Genomic DNA, 15,546 nt, shown 5'->3' on the forward strand with positions numbered 1-15,546 from the left:
TTCCTGCTGGAATTTATACCTATTCTGGGTATGGATTTGCCTTTGCTCCTTACCATCAAATACTTCCCCCAATGCCTAGTCCATCTTTGTGCAGATGCAACCTGATGGTGCTTCCCCTTGGATCTGGCCCTGGACACCTCCTTCCCTCTGTCCCTGCAGCATGAGATGGACATTAGGCTCCACTCAGCATTTATGTATGTATTATACACAATTTCCAGGGAATCAAGGTTCATGGGGCCACCCCTGAGAAATGGGACAGAGAATCCAAAGGATGCCTTTCCTGTCCTTCTGCCATGAAGACAGTTCTGAGATGCATTTCTCAAAGCACTTTGGAAGGTCCCAAAAGGAACAGGAACACTTGAAAGAGCTGGAGCGATAGTGTGAGTTGATTCCTCTTGACTGCATTGTATAGAGTTTTACAATAAAGATATGAGCTCAGATAGAAACTGGCTGGTTTTCAAGCAGAGGTCAGAGAGATTAAAATGAGGACCCTATGACATGAAAGCTGACTGACTGTCTTAGGTCCCAAATAGTAAGAGATACGACTGAGCAAAATTATCCAGTCATAAGAGTCCCAGTATTTCTGAGTTAAACAAATTGACTCAGCTATGCAGCAAAAATCAGATTAAGGGGAATACATTTTCACTCAAGTCCATTGTTTAGATTAGCTTAAATCATTGCATTAGAGAGAGAGGTATGGGCGTGAAGAAGCCAGGCAACAAGGCAGACTTGGGAACCAGTCAAGAAAACACTTTTTTATTGTGGATACTGGCACATGGAACTGACTGAAAGCAAATATATTAGAAACCTAACACATTTTTAAGAGATTATGTTGCCAAGGAAGCCACCGGTTGGCTTGCAAAGAGTCTGTGACTGCTAAATGTTAAAGCAACTCACAGTCTCTCAAATCTCATGAGCAGGATATGGTCTAGGAGAGCTCCTGTTCCCGAAGGAGGGCATCCTCTCCCCCAGCCTACTGCAGATACAGCTGTGGAGGATGGTGGATAAGGAAAAATCTTCCAGAGGGCAAGATGGGAGCCTTAAGGGTGGTTCTTCACAGGTATCCATCAGAGAGGCTTCAAATGACTACCAGGCAGGATTTCATTACTGGGTGCTATAACTCTCCCTTGTTGCCTTATTTTGAATGGGCATCTTTATTGATGTTATGCTGTCCCTGTTAATATACCTATAACATGTGTGCATGCGTGTGTGTGTCTGTGTGTGTGTGTGTGTTATTTGTGTTGGAGGGATGGTAGGGAATAACTGCTCTTTCTAGTTCATGGGCTGCCTGTCCACTCCATGGTGCTACATCATCTGGATTGCACATCACCCAAGATCCAGGTCTTTGAGCTAAGTGACTGTCGCTGGATGAACATTTGGGAAACACTGGGTCATCTCCCTTGGGGGAAGGGTAAGTAAATTCTCTTTGTAGACAGAAGAGTAAAATAGACATTGGGTGAATTGTGACAGAGTCTTACTTGTCAACTAATAACCACAATTGCCTTTTCTTCTGGTTCAAAACTGTACTACAGTTTCCCACCTTTCTTGCAGACAGCTGTGACCATGTGGTTGAGTCATGGTCAGCAGGACGTGGGTGTAGGTGACGTGCATGGCTTCCACTACCAAACCATGAAATACTCCTCTGTGACTATGTTGCTTTCTGCATTCTGTCTTACCCTCTTTGCAGCTGAGTGGAGAGGGCTTTGAAGTCCGTCATGAGAAAGAGACACACATTGGGAAGAGGCTGGTCCTCTAAATATAGGCTACTATGCAGCCTTTAAAAAGAATAAAGCCATCATATGTGTACAAACTTGTAAATGGGTCCATCATATATTTTTAAATTAAAAAGGGAGCTGTAGAGCAGGATGTATAGTTTGATTCTATTAAAAAATATCTGTGTGTGTGTGTAAGGGAGAAGGAGGCACTGTTTGAGTGTGTACAAAATGTATAAGGTACATATACTTACAAGGCAAAAAAAAAAAAAGTGTTAGAAAGAATGTACACCAATCTTGTAAACGTTGGCTCTCTCTAGAGAATGAGGGAAGAATTTAACTTATTTTTGTTTCTATATTTTTAAATTTTGTTTAAGCTTGTATCCCAATTATAATGTTTTCTGTTCCCTATAGGATTTAATAGAAATAGGTAGTCTCTTTTTATGTATTTATTCTTTTTAAAAATAATTCTTCAGAAAGAAGCTGAGCCTTCAGGGGCAGAATGGGTTTATTTCCAAACCTCTTTAAGAGATTTGTCTACAGTTGGCATAAAAAGACAACTTTGCACCAGGAGAAAAGAGAATATTCCTGTCAGCATGTGGTACACACACATCTATAGATTGAAGTTTTCAGTGTAGCAGGGAAAGGCAACACCAATCTCTTAATTCTTTCCATTTCTGTGGTCCTCTCTGTCTTAACCAATTTTTCTCTCTTCCATTTCTCTCATGCCTCTCTCAGCTCTAACTGCCAACAATTTGCTCTGGGCTGCCAGATGCCAGAGAGAAGTGAGTCTGTGGATGCAGAGGTGTGCAGGTGAGTGCAAGTTGGTGGCCAAATACCCAGCACCTTCAGGATGCTCAGTGCCCAAAATGTGGTCCTGCAGACTGGAACCGAGGCACGCTCTTCAACATGTTTTCAAAGCTCAGATCTGAGACAAGAACGAAGAGGTTCTGCCTGAGAGGGCTGTGGAGCATCCTGAACCAACACAAGCTTGTTGTCCTTATGGTGTTACAGGCAGGAGGACACCGTGGGCTGCAGTCAACCAGCCAGGGCTGGGATCCTGCATCCACTGCATCCTGGACATGGAAGCCAAGTGACCCAGCTCACCTGTCAGCTGCCTTTATCTCCCGTGTGAAAAGCTGCAGAAATAATATTGTCCAGCTCATGGAATGATTAAGGTTAGATGAGGAATGTGACCCCAGATAAGCACTCATTCTAGCAACTCTCTCATTTTTTATAATTATTATAAGACTCTGACTTGGATACATCAAGGTAGATGACTTCCAGATTTGTTTCAAGCAAGTGTTCTTCAAACTTCCAAGGGCAGCACATTACTGAGTCATGAAGTCAATTTAGTAGGTATTCAGCATTGAAAAAATATAATGGAATAGAATAATAATTTTTAAAAAACAGAAGACACAGCATGTAAAAATCTAATGTCAAATGCATTGCTTACTGTGGTCTGAGGTCAAGTGAGTTTGAAAAACAATGACTTGAAGCCAAACAAAAGTGACAAATGGAAAATTTTCTCCAACTGTCCTCTTTTTCTATTCAGTTCTGCCCCTTTCAGGTAAAATGAGCAGAAGGTGAAGGGCTTTGGAAACCAGTTGTAATGAGAGCTGTTTTTTACTTTTTGAGAGGTTGATAAAATGTACTAATATTTTTTTAATTTTTATTTTATATTGGAGAATAGTTGATTAACAATGATGTGTTAGATACAGGTGTATTTTGATAAAGTGTGAGCATGCTAGGCTGATGTGAAAAGTCAGAGGCAGTGGTTAGAGTTCATTCAAAAATCTCCATGTGCTACCACTTCCCAAGTATATGGGATAGGGGATGAGGGTCTTAGCCAGGCTAAGGATTTAATTTGTGTTTTTGTCTGAAACTTTCCCTATTAATTCAAGTACTCAGAACCCTGACAGAAGGCCTTTAAGGTTCCTTTAATTCTATAAACGCATCACTTAAAATTCCTACTTTTAGTAAGTAATGTTTGAGGAGAAAACCTCATCATGTTTAGTCTTCCAAAGTGAGTAAAGAAAAGCAAAATCATTTTGAATTTTTATTTTTCTGAAACATTATAGAGTATGTCAATGTTTATGGATTTTTGTATTCATTTCTACTGTTTCTTCATGAATATATATGTATTTTTGCTCTATATAGGTAGTCAAATACAATGAAAGCAAAACATAAGAATTATTGAAAACACATGGGAGAAAACCAGGTTTGGAAGTAGAATTAGGTTGCTTGTGCTGGCATTCTTAAGGAATTTATGCCCAAGAAATTGGTTACCACTAACTTGCAGAAACTACATTTTTTTTCCCGGACACCATTTAATATGGAAAAACCACTTATAAATAATCATGATAGTGTAATTGTATATATTGTTGGTTGGTTTAAGTTACTTTATTTGGTATTTCCTTTTGTAATATTATGAGCCATTCATTATAAATACCTTTAGTTCCAACAGAATTAACCACTTAGTATTAATCAGAGAGGAATATTATTTAGAAAATATGACTCAACATATATCATGCATTTTCCTCTTTGTATCATGATTTCAATTGAAATATGTCTGTAGTGCTAATTATAGAAATTCCACAGAGAGCTCTGTTGGAATCAAACCATACACTCTGTGTCGTATGTTTACTACCTAATACATAACAAATCACAATTTTGATCATATTGGCTAATGTGTATCTCTTTAGTATCTTTAAAGAAAAATAGAACAAAATTTTAAAAATGTGTGTATCTGTTTATAGTTAGATATATATAAAGATATATACAGATATGTATCTGTCAAATTTTGTATAAATATAAAGATTTTTTGCAATTAAATGGTAAATGTCTGTTATTTCTTCCTGGAAATGGTGCTTGTGGTTTGGTTACACCTAGGGGCTTAGGAGCTGGAGATATTTTGGGACTCACATAGTTGCATGTATTAACCTTGAAGGTAGATGATGGAGAGGTCTTGAATTAGTGTGTGATCACATTGTTAGGCTTTTTCCTAGAAGACTTATAGCCAAATCCCTCTCAACCACTTGTTCCCTTTGAGACTGTAGACAAATTATTTAAATTCCTAAATCTGTTTTCTTATCCCTAAAATACTGTACATAATAACTTTAGAAAATGTGTTTTCCATTCCCTCATACAGGTAGATTAGCAGACATATTAAAGACCAAGGGGAGATAACTAAATCCAAGGGTAAATACATTTTACTTAGGTTGGGACAGCCATATAGTAGATTGTTAACTACTCCCTGATGAATCCAGCTTTGGATATACACATCCTTCTCACCGTGACTCTGAGCTTGGCCATGTGACTTGCTTTGTCCAGTGGGGCACTAGCAAATATAGCAGAAGCAGATGCTTGACAAGTACTTGTTCACTGGGGACTAGCTGCTAGGGATGCTGCCATCACCATGAAAGATCCAGGGTCTACTGCTGCAGAGGTCATGTGGAAGAGAACCACGCCATCCCAGCCAACAATCCTTGCTAAACAACACCTAAACAGACTGGCCTTAGTCTCACCACCAGACGACTGTACCTTCATGAGAGACCCCAAACAAGACCATCAGAAGAACCACCCAACTGAGCCAAGCCCAGTGAGAAGAATTGTGAACAAATAAATAATTATTTCAAGCCACCAAGATTTGAGTTGCTTTGTTACTTGCAATAGATACCTGTTACATTCCGTTATCTGGTAGGATAAACCTTTTAGGCTCTTGATATTGAAATCAATGTGACACCTAGGAGTGATCAATCATATAAATTAACAACATGTATCACTTGCAGATAAAAGAGTAAAATAACAAATGTGCAAAGCATAATCAGAAAATAAAATTAAAAACATAGAGTTGACTTTGTGGCCAAATTTTCTGTGCTGGATTACTACTTTGTGCTGTATAGACAAAAACAAGAAATATATGTGTGTGTGTGTATATATATATGTATATACATATAATTGGGTAACTTACTGAAACATGATTTTCTATGAAGCATATGCTGGAAAATCTTGCACAAGTATTCTTCACTTTGGGTAATGGTCCTACAGGTGCACTGCATTTGAAGGACTGTCCCAAGGGTACCAATGTAAGCTGCTTTGCAGTCATTACTTCCGGAGCAAGTGAGGTCTTGCTTGCTTAAGGTACTGATGCAGGTTTCATCCTCATGGCACTTTCTTATCACACGCTGCCAGCACTTTGCCTGGAATGTTCTATAGCGCCTCCTAGAAAGAGTAAGGAAATGGAATTAGTCTCTGAATAATATTATTTCACACTAACATGTAGTGTTGCCTCACCTAACAAAAGACTGACATAAAGCAAAATGCCTTCTAGATGCTTATAAACGTAGTTGAAAACTAAGTTTGTACATTTAAACATCCCAACAGAGAGTGCGGAAGAAAAGTTGTGAATTTTTTTCCTTTTGTGTTGAAAGACAGAGGTTAAGTTTAGGATTCCCTGGATGACTCTTCCTTCATTACTAATTTTATTTCACTGGGCAATGATTTGTAGTAAGAACTCCTTGCAAGATTTATTAGCAATAATTTCTGAAGCAGAATGTGGTTTTGAAACTAGCATTTGGCCATTGACTCCCACCAAGTGATTTCAGAAAAGTCTCTTGACTTTTCAAGAGAGTTTTCCCACAGGATGGGAGGTACTGTATTCTTTCTCAATATTTCTAGGCAGACTAATTAGAGTTAACAAAATGCTCTGAGGTTCTCTGGCAGCATGAGCTAATTTAAAGCAAAACATGAGTTTATTTAATGGTCAAGATAATCCATAAGAACCATATCCATTCATAACTTTTCTGACTACATATATCATTCTTGCTGTATTAGCATTGAATAAAATCTGGATAGTGTACAATAATTTCATATTTGGAACTTTCACAGTAAGAAAATATCTACTTAGTGAAACCAAGAATATTAATCTTCCTATTTATCACGTATAATTATTTTTTTCCCTGTCTTGAATATGTCACCATCAAACATGCATGAAAACCCTCTGAGTACATGTCATTTGTCCTGCGCTTATTTGCTTTCATAATGTTACTCTGCTTAAATCCATAAATCACATTATTTTCAATAATCTTGTATTTTAAGTCATCTTAAAGGAATCAGCCTTTAAATACAGTGGTAAAAAATAATTAATATATTAAAATTTATATTTAATAAAATACTACAAAGTTTTTGAGCATATAATTCTGAATCCAGAAGAACAAATATGTTACTTTAATGCAATTAAGGGTTTTATATATAAGATGTCATCTAGATGTAAGCATTGGCAGTATTGGTTGTCATCTATGAGGTTGACAGGTGCCATTTAGTCTTTCTTAAATATATGTTTTACAAAGTTTAAGTTGCATGATTCGTCTCCTCATAAAAGTTATTTCATTCAAAAAAGTAGTTGTGAAATTTTGCAAAAATGATGAACTGAAGGATATTTAATTAAAAATTAAAATATTATAAAAAATACTTTGGTATATTTACTATCTAAATTATTTGAAAAAATTAAATATGGCAAAATATTTTATATTATAGAAATTTTGTTTTATGTTTGAAATGTTTTACTGTGTAGCTGTTTCATTATCCTTATTTTCTCGATATACTGAAATTTCTTATTCTGGTTTATTACTTGAACCATTAAGTATTTAAAAGAGTAATTTTTAAAATAGAGTTGATTATTTTGTTTTTAGTTTTGCTATAAGTTTCTGGTTATATTGTAAAATGTAAGAGAATATGGTCTGTGTAATTTCTACACACAGAATGTATTACATTTGCCTCTGTGACTTAATATATAGTCATACTTTGTGAATATCCCTTGGCAGTTAAATATGTCTTTTGTGGAGTTTTGCTTTTAAAAAGTAGGTAAAATTTCTTGTAAGCAATTGCTTTTTTTCACTACTTTCTGGAGTTCATACATATGGAAAAACAATGTATTGTAATTTCCTGTAAATTCCTAAACATTTATAATTGGCAAAATATAATCTCACCTCCCAGTGTGTATCTGTATTGGGAAAATTAATTGAAAAAATAGTTCTTTATATCACCTTCTTTGGCCTTTTCAAATAAACGGAGGAGTTTCAAGACCAATCATGAAAAGAGTAAGCAGGCACAGGGACAGAAGTTGTATTTTAAAATCCAATTGCTCTGCTTTGTCCCATGTATAAGGGCTTCTGCAGGAAAGATCCATGATAAAGTCTTAACATTCTCACCGAAGAAGTTGTTTTTCTTTGGGGATTTTTTTTTCCATCTGAATTACATTAAGGATAATTTAATATAAATACTGGAAATCTCCCTAAGGCAAAATCTGCTTGAGAAAATGATAGAATTTGTCTTTTCATCTTGACAACTAATATTGTATAATATTTCCATCACCTCTATAAAGTGTTCATTCAGAGACTATTTGCACATGGTGAAAAGAAAAAGACACACAATCCTTACTCCCTGAATTAATATATAAAAAACAGGAATTACATAAGAAGAGACATGTATCTGTATAATAAAACATTATAAAAATTAAGTAAGTACAGATATTCAAAAGTGGAGGGAAATGAGATGAAGTCTTTTGAGAGCATATCGTGTTCCAGACCTTGCACCAAGCACTTTGGAGAGGTTGTGAAACCCAGGCGTCCTTGTGGAGGAAAATCACCAACTCTATCAGTCAGTCTGAGGAGGTGTTGATGCCAAAGTGAGGTTCATGCAAGAGTGTGCGTTTCAGAATCCATCACAGGGCTTCTCAAGGATTGTAGCAGCAGATCCCATCACTCGACATTAAAATGTGGTATTTGATAGGGAAACTCAGATATATCATCCTGAGAAAATTGAGTACTAATAACTCAAAGATAATGACGTAGAATATCCAGGGCCCTGGCACTGGAATCAGGTAAAACTTGGTACCATCCATGGAGACATCTGGCATTTTTACAGGGATTACTTAAAAAAAAAAAATGTGTCCTCTGGCTGAGCAAAATGTTATTTGGTTTCACTGTTAGTGAAGATAGATGATAGAGAGTAATATTTTATTTGTGATATGAGAAAAATAATGCAATCAAATGTTTTTACCACATTTCATTGATTATAGGAGATACCATAATTTTATTACAACTAAAATCACTTGTTGGCAGTTGTTATTGTTTTAATTTAATACTTTTTGCTTTTGGTCACTGAGCTTAAGACGCATTCCAAACATGTTAGGGATATTAAAATGTGCAAAAATTTTGCATCTTTGAATCAATGAAATATATTAATACACTGAATAAGGATTTTTGAGATATAAATGAGTTTGAAAATTTTTAATTTCATTGTAAAAAATATTTTTATTATTAATTTTATTATTCATTCAAGAGAAATAATTAGTAAAACGTAAAATAACTGATAAACATTTGCAGGAAAAGATCCACAAATAAAACTTTCTTAAGAACTTTGACATTCTATATAAGTTGAAGCAAAAAAAAAAAGTCAATGGTTTAGCACTCTGCTGAGATCTTTACCCTTTATCTTACAGAATGTGTGTTATAGGGAAGCAGTTCTCTTTTTTTGACAAATGTTTACAAGATCTGCAGCTACTTTGCAAGTTGGAATGACTGACAGCATAAGTGTGAGGATAGTTAAAAGGTGGAAGGAAAGCAGTTCACCAAGAATCAGCCCATTCAGGAAGTGATGTCATTAAATCTCATCTGCCAGTGGTTCAAGCAAGGTGACAAATGTGACAAATCTTGCCCTGAGCTATCACACCTAGCCACTTCTCCACACTAAATGTTTATTTTGACCTTTAAAGGAATTTGCTATATATGGAGTTTTATTCATTTAAATACAATTAAATAAAATAGTCCCTAATAGAAGGTACTGGGCAAACAAAATAATATGAATTTCTTGGAATAATTATCCCAAGAAGAAGCAGAAGCTTCATCCCAATTAATGCTGGTTGTTAAATAAGGCTCCTTTAATGTGATAATATCAATGTTACAGGTAGTTTTGATTCATCAAGTTTATTCAGTATCCTCTTTCTTTCCTCCATCTTCTGACTCGTGTCCAAAGTGGCTCACTTAACGGTGGCTTTCTTACCACACAAAAGGTCAATTCACCTTGAATATATAAGGAAATGTGTTAACGAAGACCACAGTGAGGAGAAGAGAAAGCCAAGTTGTTGGTTTCAATTTATGGTTTCCAGGAGGAGTTACCTGCAAAGGTAAAGTCTAGTCTCAACTAGCAGCCAGACTGGAAATTTTAACAAGTGAGCACATCATTCACACCTCTGCTCAAAATCTCCCAGTACCGCTCTTCTTTCTCGGAGTAAATCCATTCTCTATTCCTCTTCCCCTGTGCACTCTACCCTCCTTGCCTGAGATCATGCCACACACATTTCTTCTTCAGCACTGGCTCGTCCTTTTGTATGGTATCTCTTCTTTCCGATATTTACTGAGACAAGCTCATTTTCTCACTTATTCGACTCTGGCAAAATGTCTCTACTGGGGCCACCCCATTTGTACTGCAATTCTTTCACTCTTTCTGCCCATTCACATTTCCCCTTATTGCATGTGTGTGTGTGTGTGTGTGTGTGTGTGTGTGCTCCACAGAGCAGGCATTTTTGTATCTTGTACCCTGATGCCTAAAATAGTAGTAAGTGTCTGGTAATTTTTATTTTTTTGCAATACACAGGCCTCTCACTGTTGTGGCCCCTCCCGTTGTGGAGCACAGGCTCCGGACGCGCAGGCCCAGCGGCCATGGCTCACGGGCCCAGCTGCTCCACGGCATGTGAGATCTTCCCGGACCTGGGCACGAACCCGTGTCCCCTGCATAGGCAGGCGGACTCTCAACCACTGCACCACCAGGGAAGCCCCTGGTAATTATTTTTTGAATAAACAAATACATGACTAACATCACCACCTCGAGAATTAAGGGTGAGAGGTTGGGAAGAGAAAAAGGGTGCATTCCTGACACCATGGCACACGTGTGTTGGGGAAATCCAAACTATAGCTCCTTCCTCATCTCCAGCCTAAGACACAAAATATTTATTTTGAAGTTTAAAGAGTCACCTCGTCAAAATTCTATGACATTTAACAGCCTTATATAATCACACCCCCAAAAAAACAATAATAAAACTGACATACAAGACAGGTCTATTAAGCAATTCATGAGTCTCACTTGAATATGAAATTTTGATAATGCTATTTCATGACTACCCAATCCTGACAAACTGAATTTCTGCTATTCCAAAAACACATTCTGCATTTGAATTTCGAAAAGGATACTACACATGTACTATGGATTCAAAACTATGAATTGTCTGGCTTTATTTACATCATGTTGGATGATGGTGGAAACTCTAGCTAATGTAATGAGATCAAGTGTTGGGACTAGACTGTAAAAAATAAGGTGCCAAAATCAGAAAGTAAGGTATGTGTGTTTTTACTCACCTGCATAATTCATCATTTTGGCAGCTGTGAATTATGTCGAGGCAAGTTGGGGCTGGAACTCTGTTCACTGCACATGGCTTGCTGTGAAGAGCTTCTCTGGACTGCTGACAAGGTACATCAGAAGGAGCACAGTCACAAAAAGCCAACATCTGGGCAGTGTTAAAAGGAATATTTTGGTAGAAGAACTGGATGGCTGCTTGGCAGTGTTTCACATCACACAGGTTTCCATTTGCTGAGCAAGCTTTCAGGTAAAGGGCCAACTGTGTGTTACAGAGCACATCCGCCACACACTCCTCCGCCACTTCCAAACAGGACCTGATCCCTCTGATTCCTAAAAGCAATGATATGCCCAGGTCGTGGAAAAGTAAACAAAAAGCTGTACATGCAGAATCTGCAAAACACTGTGAGAAGTCCATGAGCAAAATACAATGATGTACCCATGTGTTATTTTTGGCAAACATTCCCTTTTTCCCCCCTGAGAGTTAGTATGAACTTACTGGGACCTGAATAGTGGACTATTTGCATCATCTTTCATCTACACTGGCTACGTATTGTGATCCAGAAGTGATGGGAAGTGTGTAGGGCCAAAACTGTGCTGCAGAAAAAAATTCTTGAGTCCAGGTTTCTCAAATGTAAACAGTAAATCTTCAGAAATTGCATTTCAGCTATATAGCTAATGGTGCATTCAGTGGCTCGAATCAAAATGTTCTTGTTCTGTTGCACTTTTTATTTGGGGGGGAAATCTTGACTAAATGATGTAGCTATTCCAACATATAAAAATGTTCACATTCTAGAAAACACAGGTATGTGTGAATGCCCGGCCCCCAACACATCCATATACACAAAAAGACCTCAATTTAATTTACGTGATCAAAATATCTATGAAATTTAATTAAGACCTAGTCTTTGGTTTTAATTGTAAAGTATTCTTCAACATAACTATGAATAAACGATGGATGGGCAAAACAGATGTCACATGAGTGGAAGAAATGCAATGATTTTGTTGCCTTTTTTTGTTTTTTAAAAATTATATTTATTTATTTATTTAAAATTTTACTGGAGTATAGTTGATTTGATTTTGTTGCATTTCATAGTATTAGAATGATAAAAACATCCACACAATTTATTTTGTAATGGCATATCTTTAAGAAACCTAGTAACTACATTTTAAATTATATTGTCCAGTATTTACAATGCAGATCAAAATAAAAATTTATAAACATTACCATGATAGGAAAGAGCAGTTAGATTCCACTTGAATTTATTATCCTCTTTCATGTTATCTAGAAGGAAAACAAAGAGACTATTTTGTTAGTGAACAATGTTCTAAATTTAATAGGAGAATGTGGACTACCTTTATGAGTGAATAATCAAGCAAAAGTACATATAAGCTCATGTAACCCTTATTTAACCCTTGATACACCAAATTAGTGAGGTACAGATGAAGAAAAATAAACCCCTGAAATATCATTCAAGTCAGTTAAACAGCCCTGCTCTGAGTATCCAGTTACTGGAAGATTTAAACAAATGCTAATGACTAGGCCATGTGCTCAGAAGTAAACAAAGAGTCTGTCTGGGGAGAAAGAACAGAAGGAATATTGTCTGAACCAAAAAACTCTTCCCAGTAAGGTCTTAATTAGATTGAAAAGCAATTTAAAGACTAATTCCACCTCTATCTTAGCCTCCCAGAGTTTTTAGGAATTGTAAGTACAGAATTGAAGACTCTCATTGATGGAAGTGAACTTGGTGACCATCTAATGCTAAAACATTTCATTCGAGAAGCATTGGTTGAGAGAGCTGAATCCTAACCACTAGATCACCAGAGGGGAGGGAGAAGGATGGAGCGGGACTTTGTGGTTGGTAGATGCAAACTGTTACATGTAGAATGGATAAGCAACAAGGTCCTACTGCATAGCACAGGGAACTATATTCACTATCCTGTGATAAACCATATTGAGAAAGAATATTTAAAAAAAAGAATGTATATATGTGTATAACTGAATCACTTTGCTGTACAGTAGAGATTGGCTATACTTCAATTAAAATAATGACATTTAAAAATCTCATTTAATTGTTCTTTCTTTCAAAGATCAACTTTATAAAAAAAGAAAAGAAAAGGAGCATTGGTTGAGTCCCTACTATATACCAGGTGCCATATTGAAGACAAATCGGCAGTCCCTATTGTCAAACCTATTAGGAAATAGAGACACAGAAACAAAATCAAAATAAAATAGATGGAACAGTAATAGACATATGCATAAAGTGATAGAATAGAATTATCAGATTTTCATTTTAAAATAAAAATTCAATTTTTGCCATTGGCTATTAAGATACTGACTTCTGTTATGGCATAAGTGTCTCTTCATGTTTCAATTTGTCCTGACTTGAGCTGTCTATCCAAACTCCCTGCCTGCCCATCTACTGCACATATATGATGGTATAATCATAAGAAAATTCTTTTAACCTCGCGGTGTGTCACAGCCTTTCCAGACTCCTTGTTCCATCTGTTCTCATTAAACATGGTTTTTCATTTTTCTACTGGTTAATTCTCAGCTCAAGAATCACTGTCTCTTCTGAAACACACTCTTCTGTGTTTCTGGGATGTTCCTTCTTCTGTGCTACTATTCCATATTGAATGAAATCCCAACAAGCAAATTTCAGAGAGTTCTACAGCTTTTGTAACATACAAAAGTCTAGGCTAGATCTTCTATGATAGGTTAATAGCTCTGCTTTGGAACTGTTGGGTATGGCTGTGCCACTGACTAAAACATATTCAAGAAACTGAGTTCACTTACTGTTATGAACTAAACTTTGTCTCTTTCCAAAATTTATATGTTGAAGCCCTAACTCCTGGTGTGGCTCTATTGGGAGATGGTGTCTCTAGGGGATTAATTAAGATTAAATGAGGTCCTAAGAGTCGGGCCCTGATCTGGTAGGATTTGTGTCCTCTTAGGAAGAGATCTTAGTGTGTTTCTTTACTCTTCCCTCTTCACATGCACACACCCCATGGAAATGTCCTGTGAGTACATGGCAAGGAGCCAGGAAATCTAGAAGCCAGGAAGACAGCTCTCACCAGAAAATCACACTGCTGGACTTTGATCTGGAACTTCCATCCTCCAGAATGATGAGAAAATTAATTTTTGTTGTTCAAGTCACCCAACCTCTGGTATTTAACTAGGGAAGCCTAAGCAGACTAATACACTCACAATATGAGTAATTATTACAAAAACAACAAAACAATTATTTTACCATGGGGAAATAAATTTTATTATGGACCCATGCTATTTTATATAATATGAGTAATACATTATAATAAATTCCCTGCACATTAAATCCTAATTCACATTAAATCCTAATCCATATTAAATCCTAATTTATGGTGCATACATAGGTATATACACATTTTCCAGAGAATATTTTAAACAGTAGCTTAATTGCTGAAAAGGAGCTAAAGGGCAATATGTCATGGGAACACAGAGAAACATGCACCCACCAGACCTCCATCTGTGTTATAAGATCATACACATTACAAAATGTACACTGTTCCCACTTCTTGATCCATTAATAACAAAATATATGCAGACTCTGATATCTTTTCACCCTGCTACCACTCTCGTCCAAGACACCATGCATTTCTCTGTTGACCTCATTTAGTGACATGGTCTCATTTGCGATCCATCAGTGAATGACCCCCAGTTTATACCTACAGTACAGATCTCACTTCTATGTGTCATGCAATGAATTTAGATATCAGTTCCATACCTAGAACTGTCTACTTGATCTTTGATCTCTTCACTTTGATATCTAACAAATATTTCTCATTTACCATGTTCCAAACGGACTCCTGGCCTCTCCTCTCTCCACACCAAAGCCTCAGCTGTAGTTGTTCCCATGTTAGTCAATGAAAATAATGGCAACCACATTCTTCTAATTACTCAGGACAAAAACCTTGGAGTCAATGTTGATTCCTTTTTTCCCCTTGCATCCCCATATGATCCATTCACACCAAAACATATCGAGAATCTGACAGCTGTCCACACTGGTCCATCACCCATCATTACAAAAGCTTCCTAACTGGTCTTCCTACTTGGGCCTTATTTCTCTTCAGTTAGTTGTCAACACAAAAACCAGAATTATCCTGTTAAAGATGTAGATCAGACCATGACACTTCCTTGGCTCAAATCCTTCAGTGGTTTCCTGTAACACTCAGAATATGAGCCAAAAGTTTTGAAATGACCTACAAAGCCTTTCATGATCCTGCCCCTGTTTTATTTCTGACCTCATCTCCTGCATCTCTCCCCCTGCTCTCTCGACTCTACCTCTAGTGTCTTCTTTGCTCTTCCTCAACCTTCCAGACTATCCCCAGCTCACCTTGAGCTTGTGTGTCTGCTGCCTGAAGTGTTCTTTCCCCAAATACC

At 36.9% G+C, this 15,546-nt stretch overlaps 1 protein-coding gene across 1 annotated transcript in view; it reads right to left on the bottom strand.

Annotated features, from left to right (window-relative positions):
• Positions 1–15,546, bottom strand: part of GFRAL (GDNF family receptor alpha like) — a 57,938-nt gene that overhangs the window by 27,010 nt on the left and 15,382 nt on the right. Inside the window, 3 exon segments of the mRNA XM_007471199.1 lie at positions 5,686–5,936; positions 11,129–11,459; positions 12,355–12,411. Coding sequence (XP_007471261.1) covers positions 5,686–5,936; positions 11,129–11,459; positions 12,355–12,411 — 639 coding nt within the window.

This window comes from Lipotes vexillifer, unplaced genomic scaffold, assembly GCF_000442215.2.
Source record: "Lipotes vexillifer unplaced genomic scaffold, Lipotes_vexillifer_v1.1 scaffold302, whole genome shotgun sequence".
Lineage (NCBI taxonomy): Eukaryota > Metazoa > Chordata > Mammalia > Artiodactyla > Lipotidae > Lipotes > Lipotes vexillifer.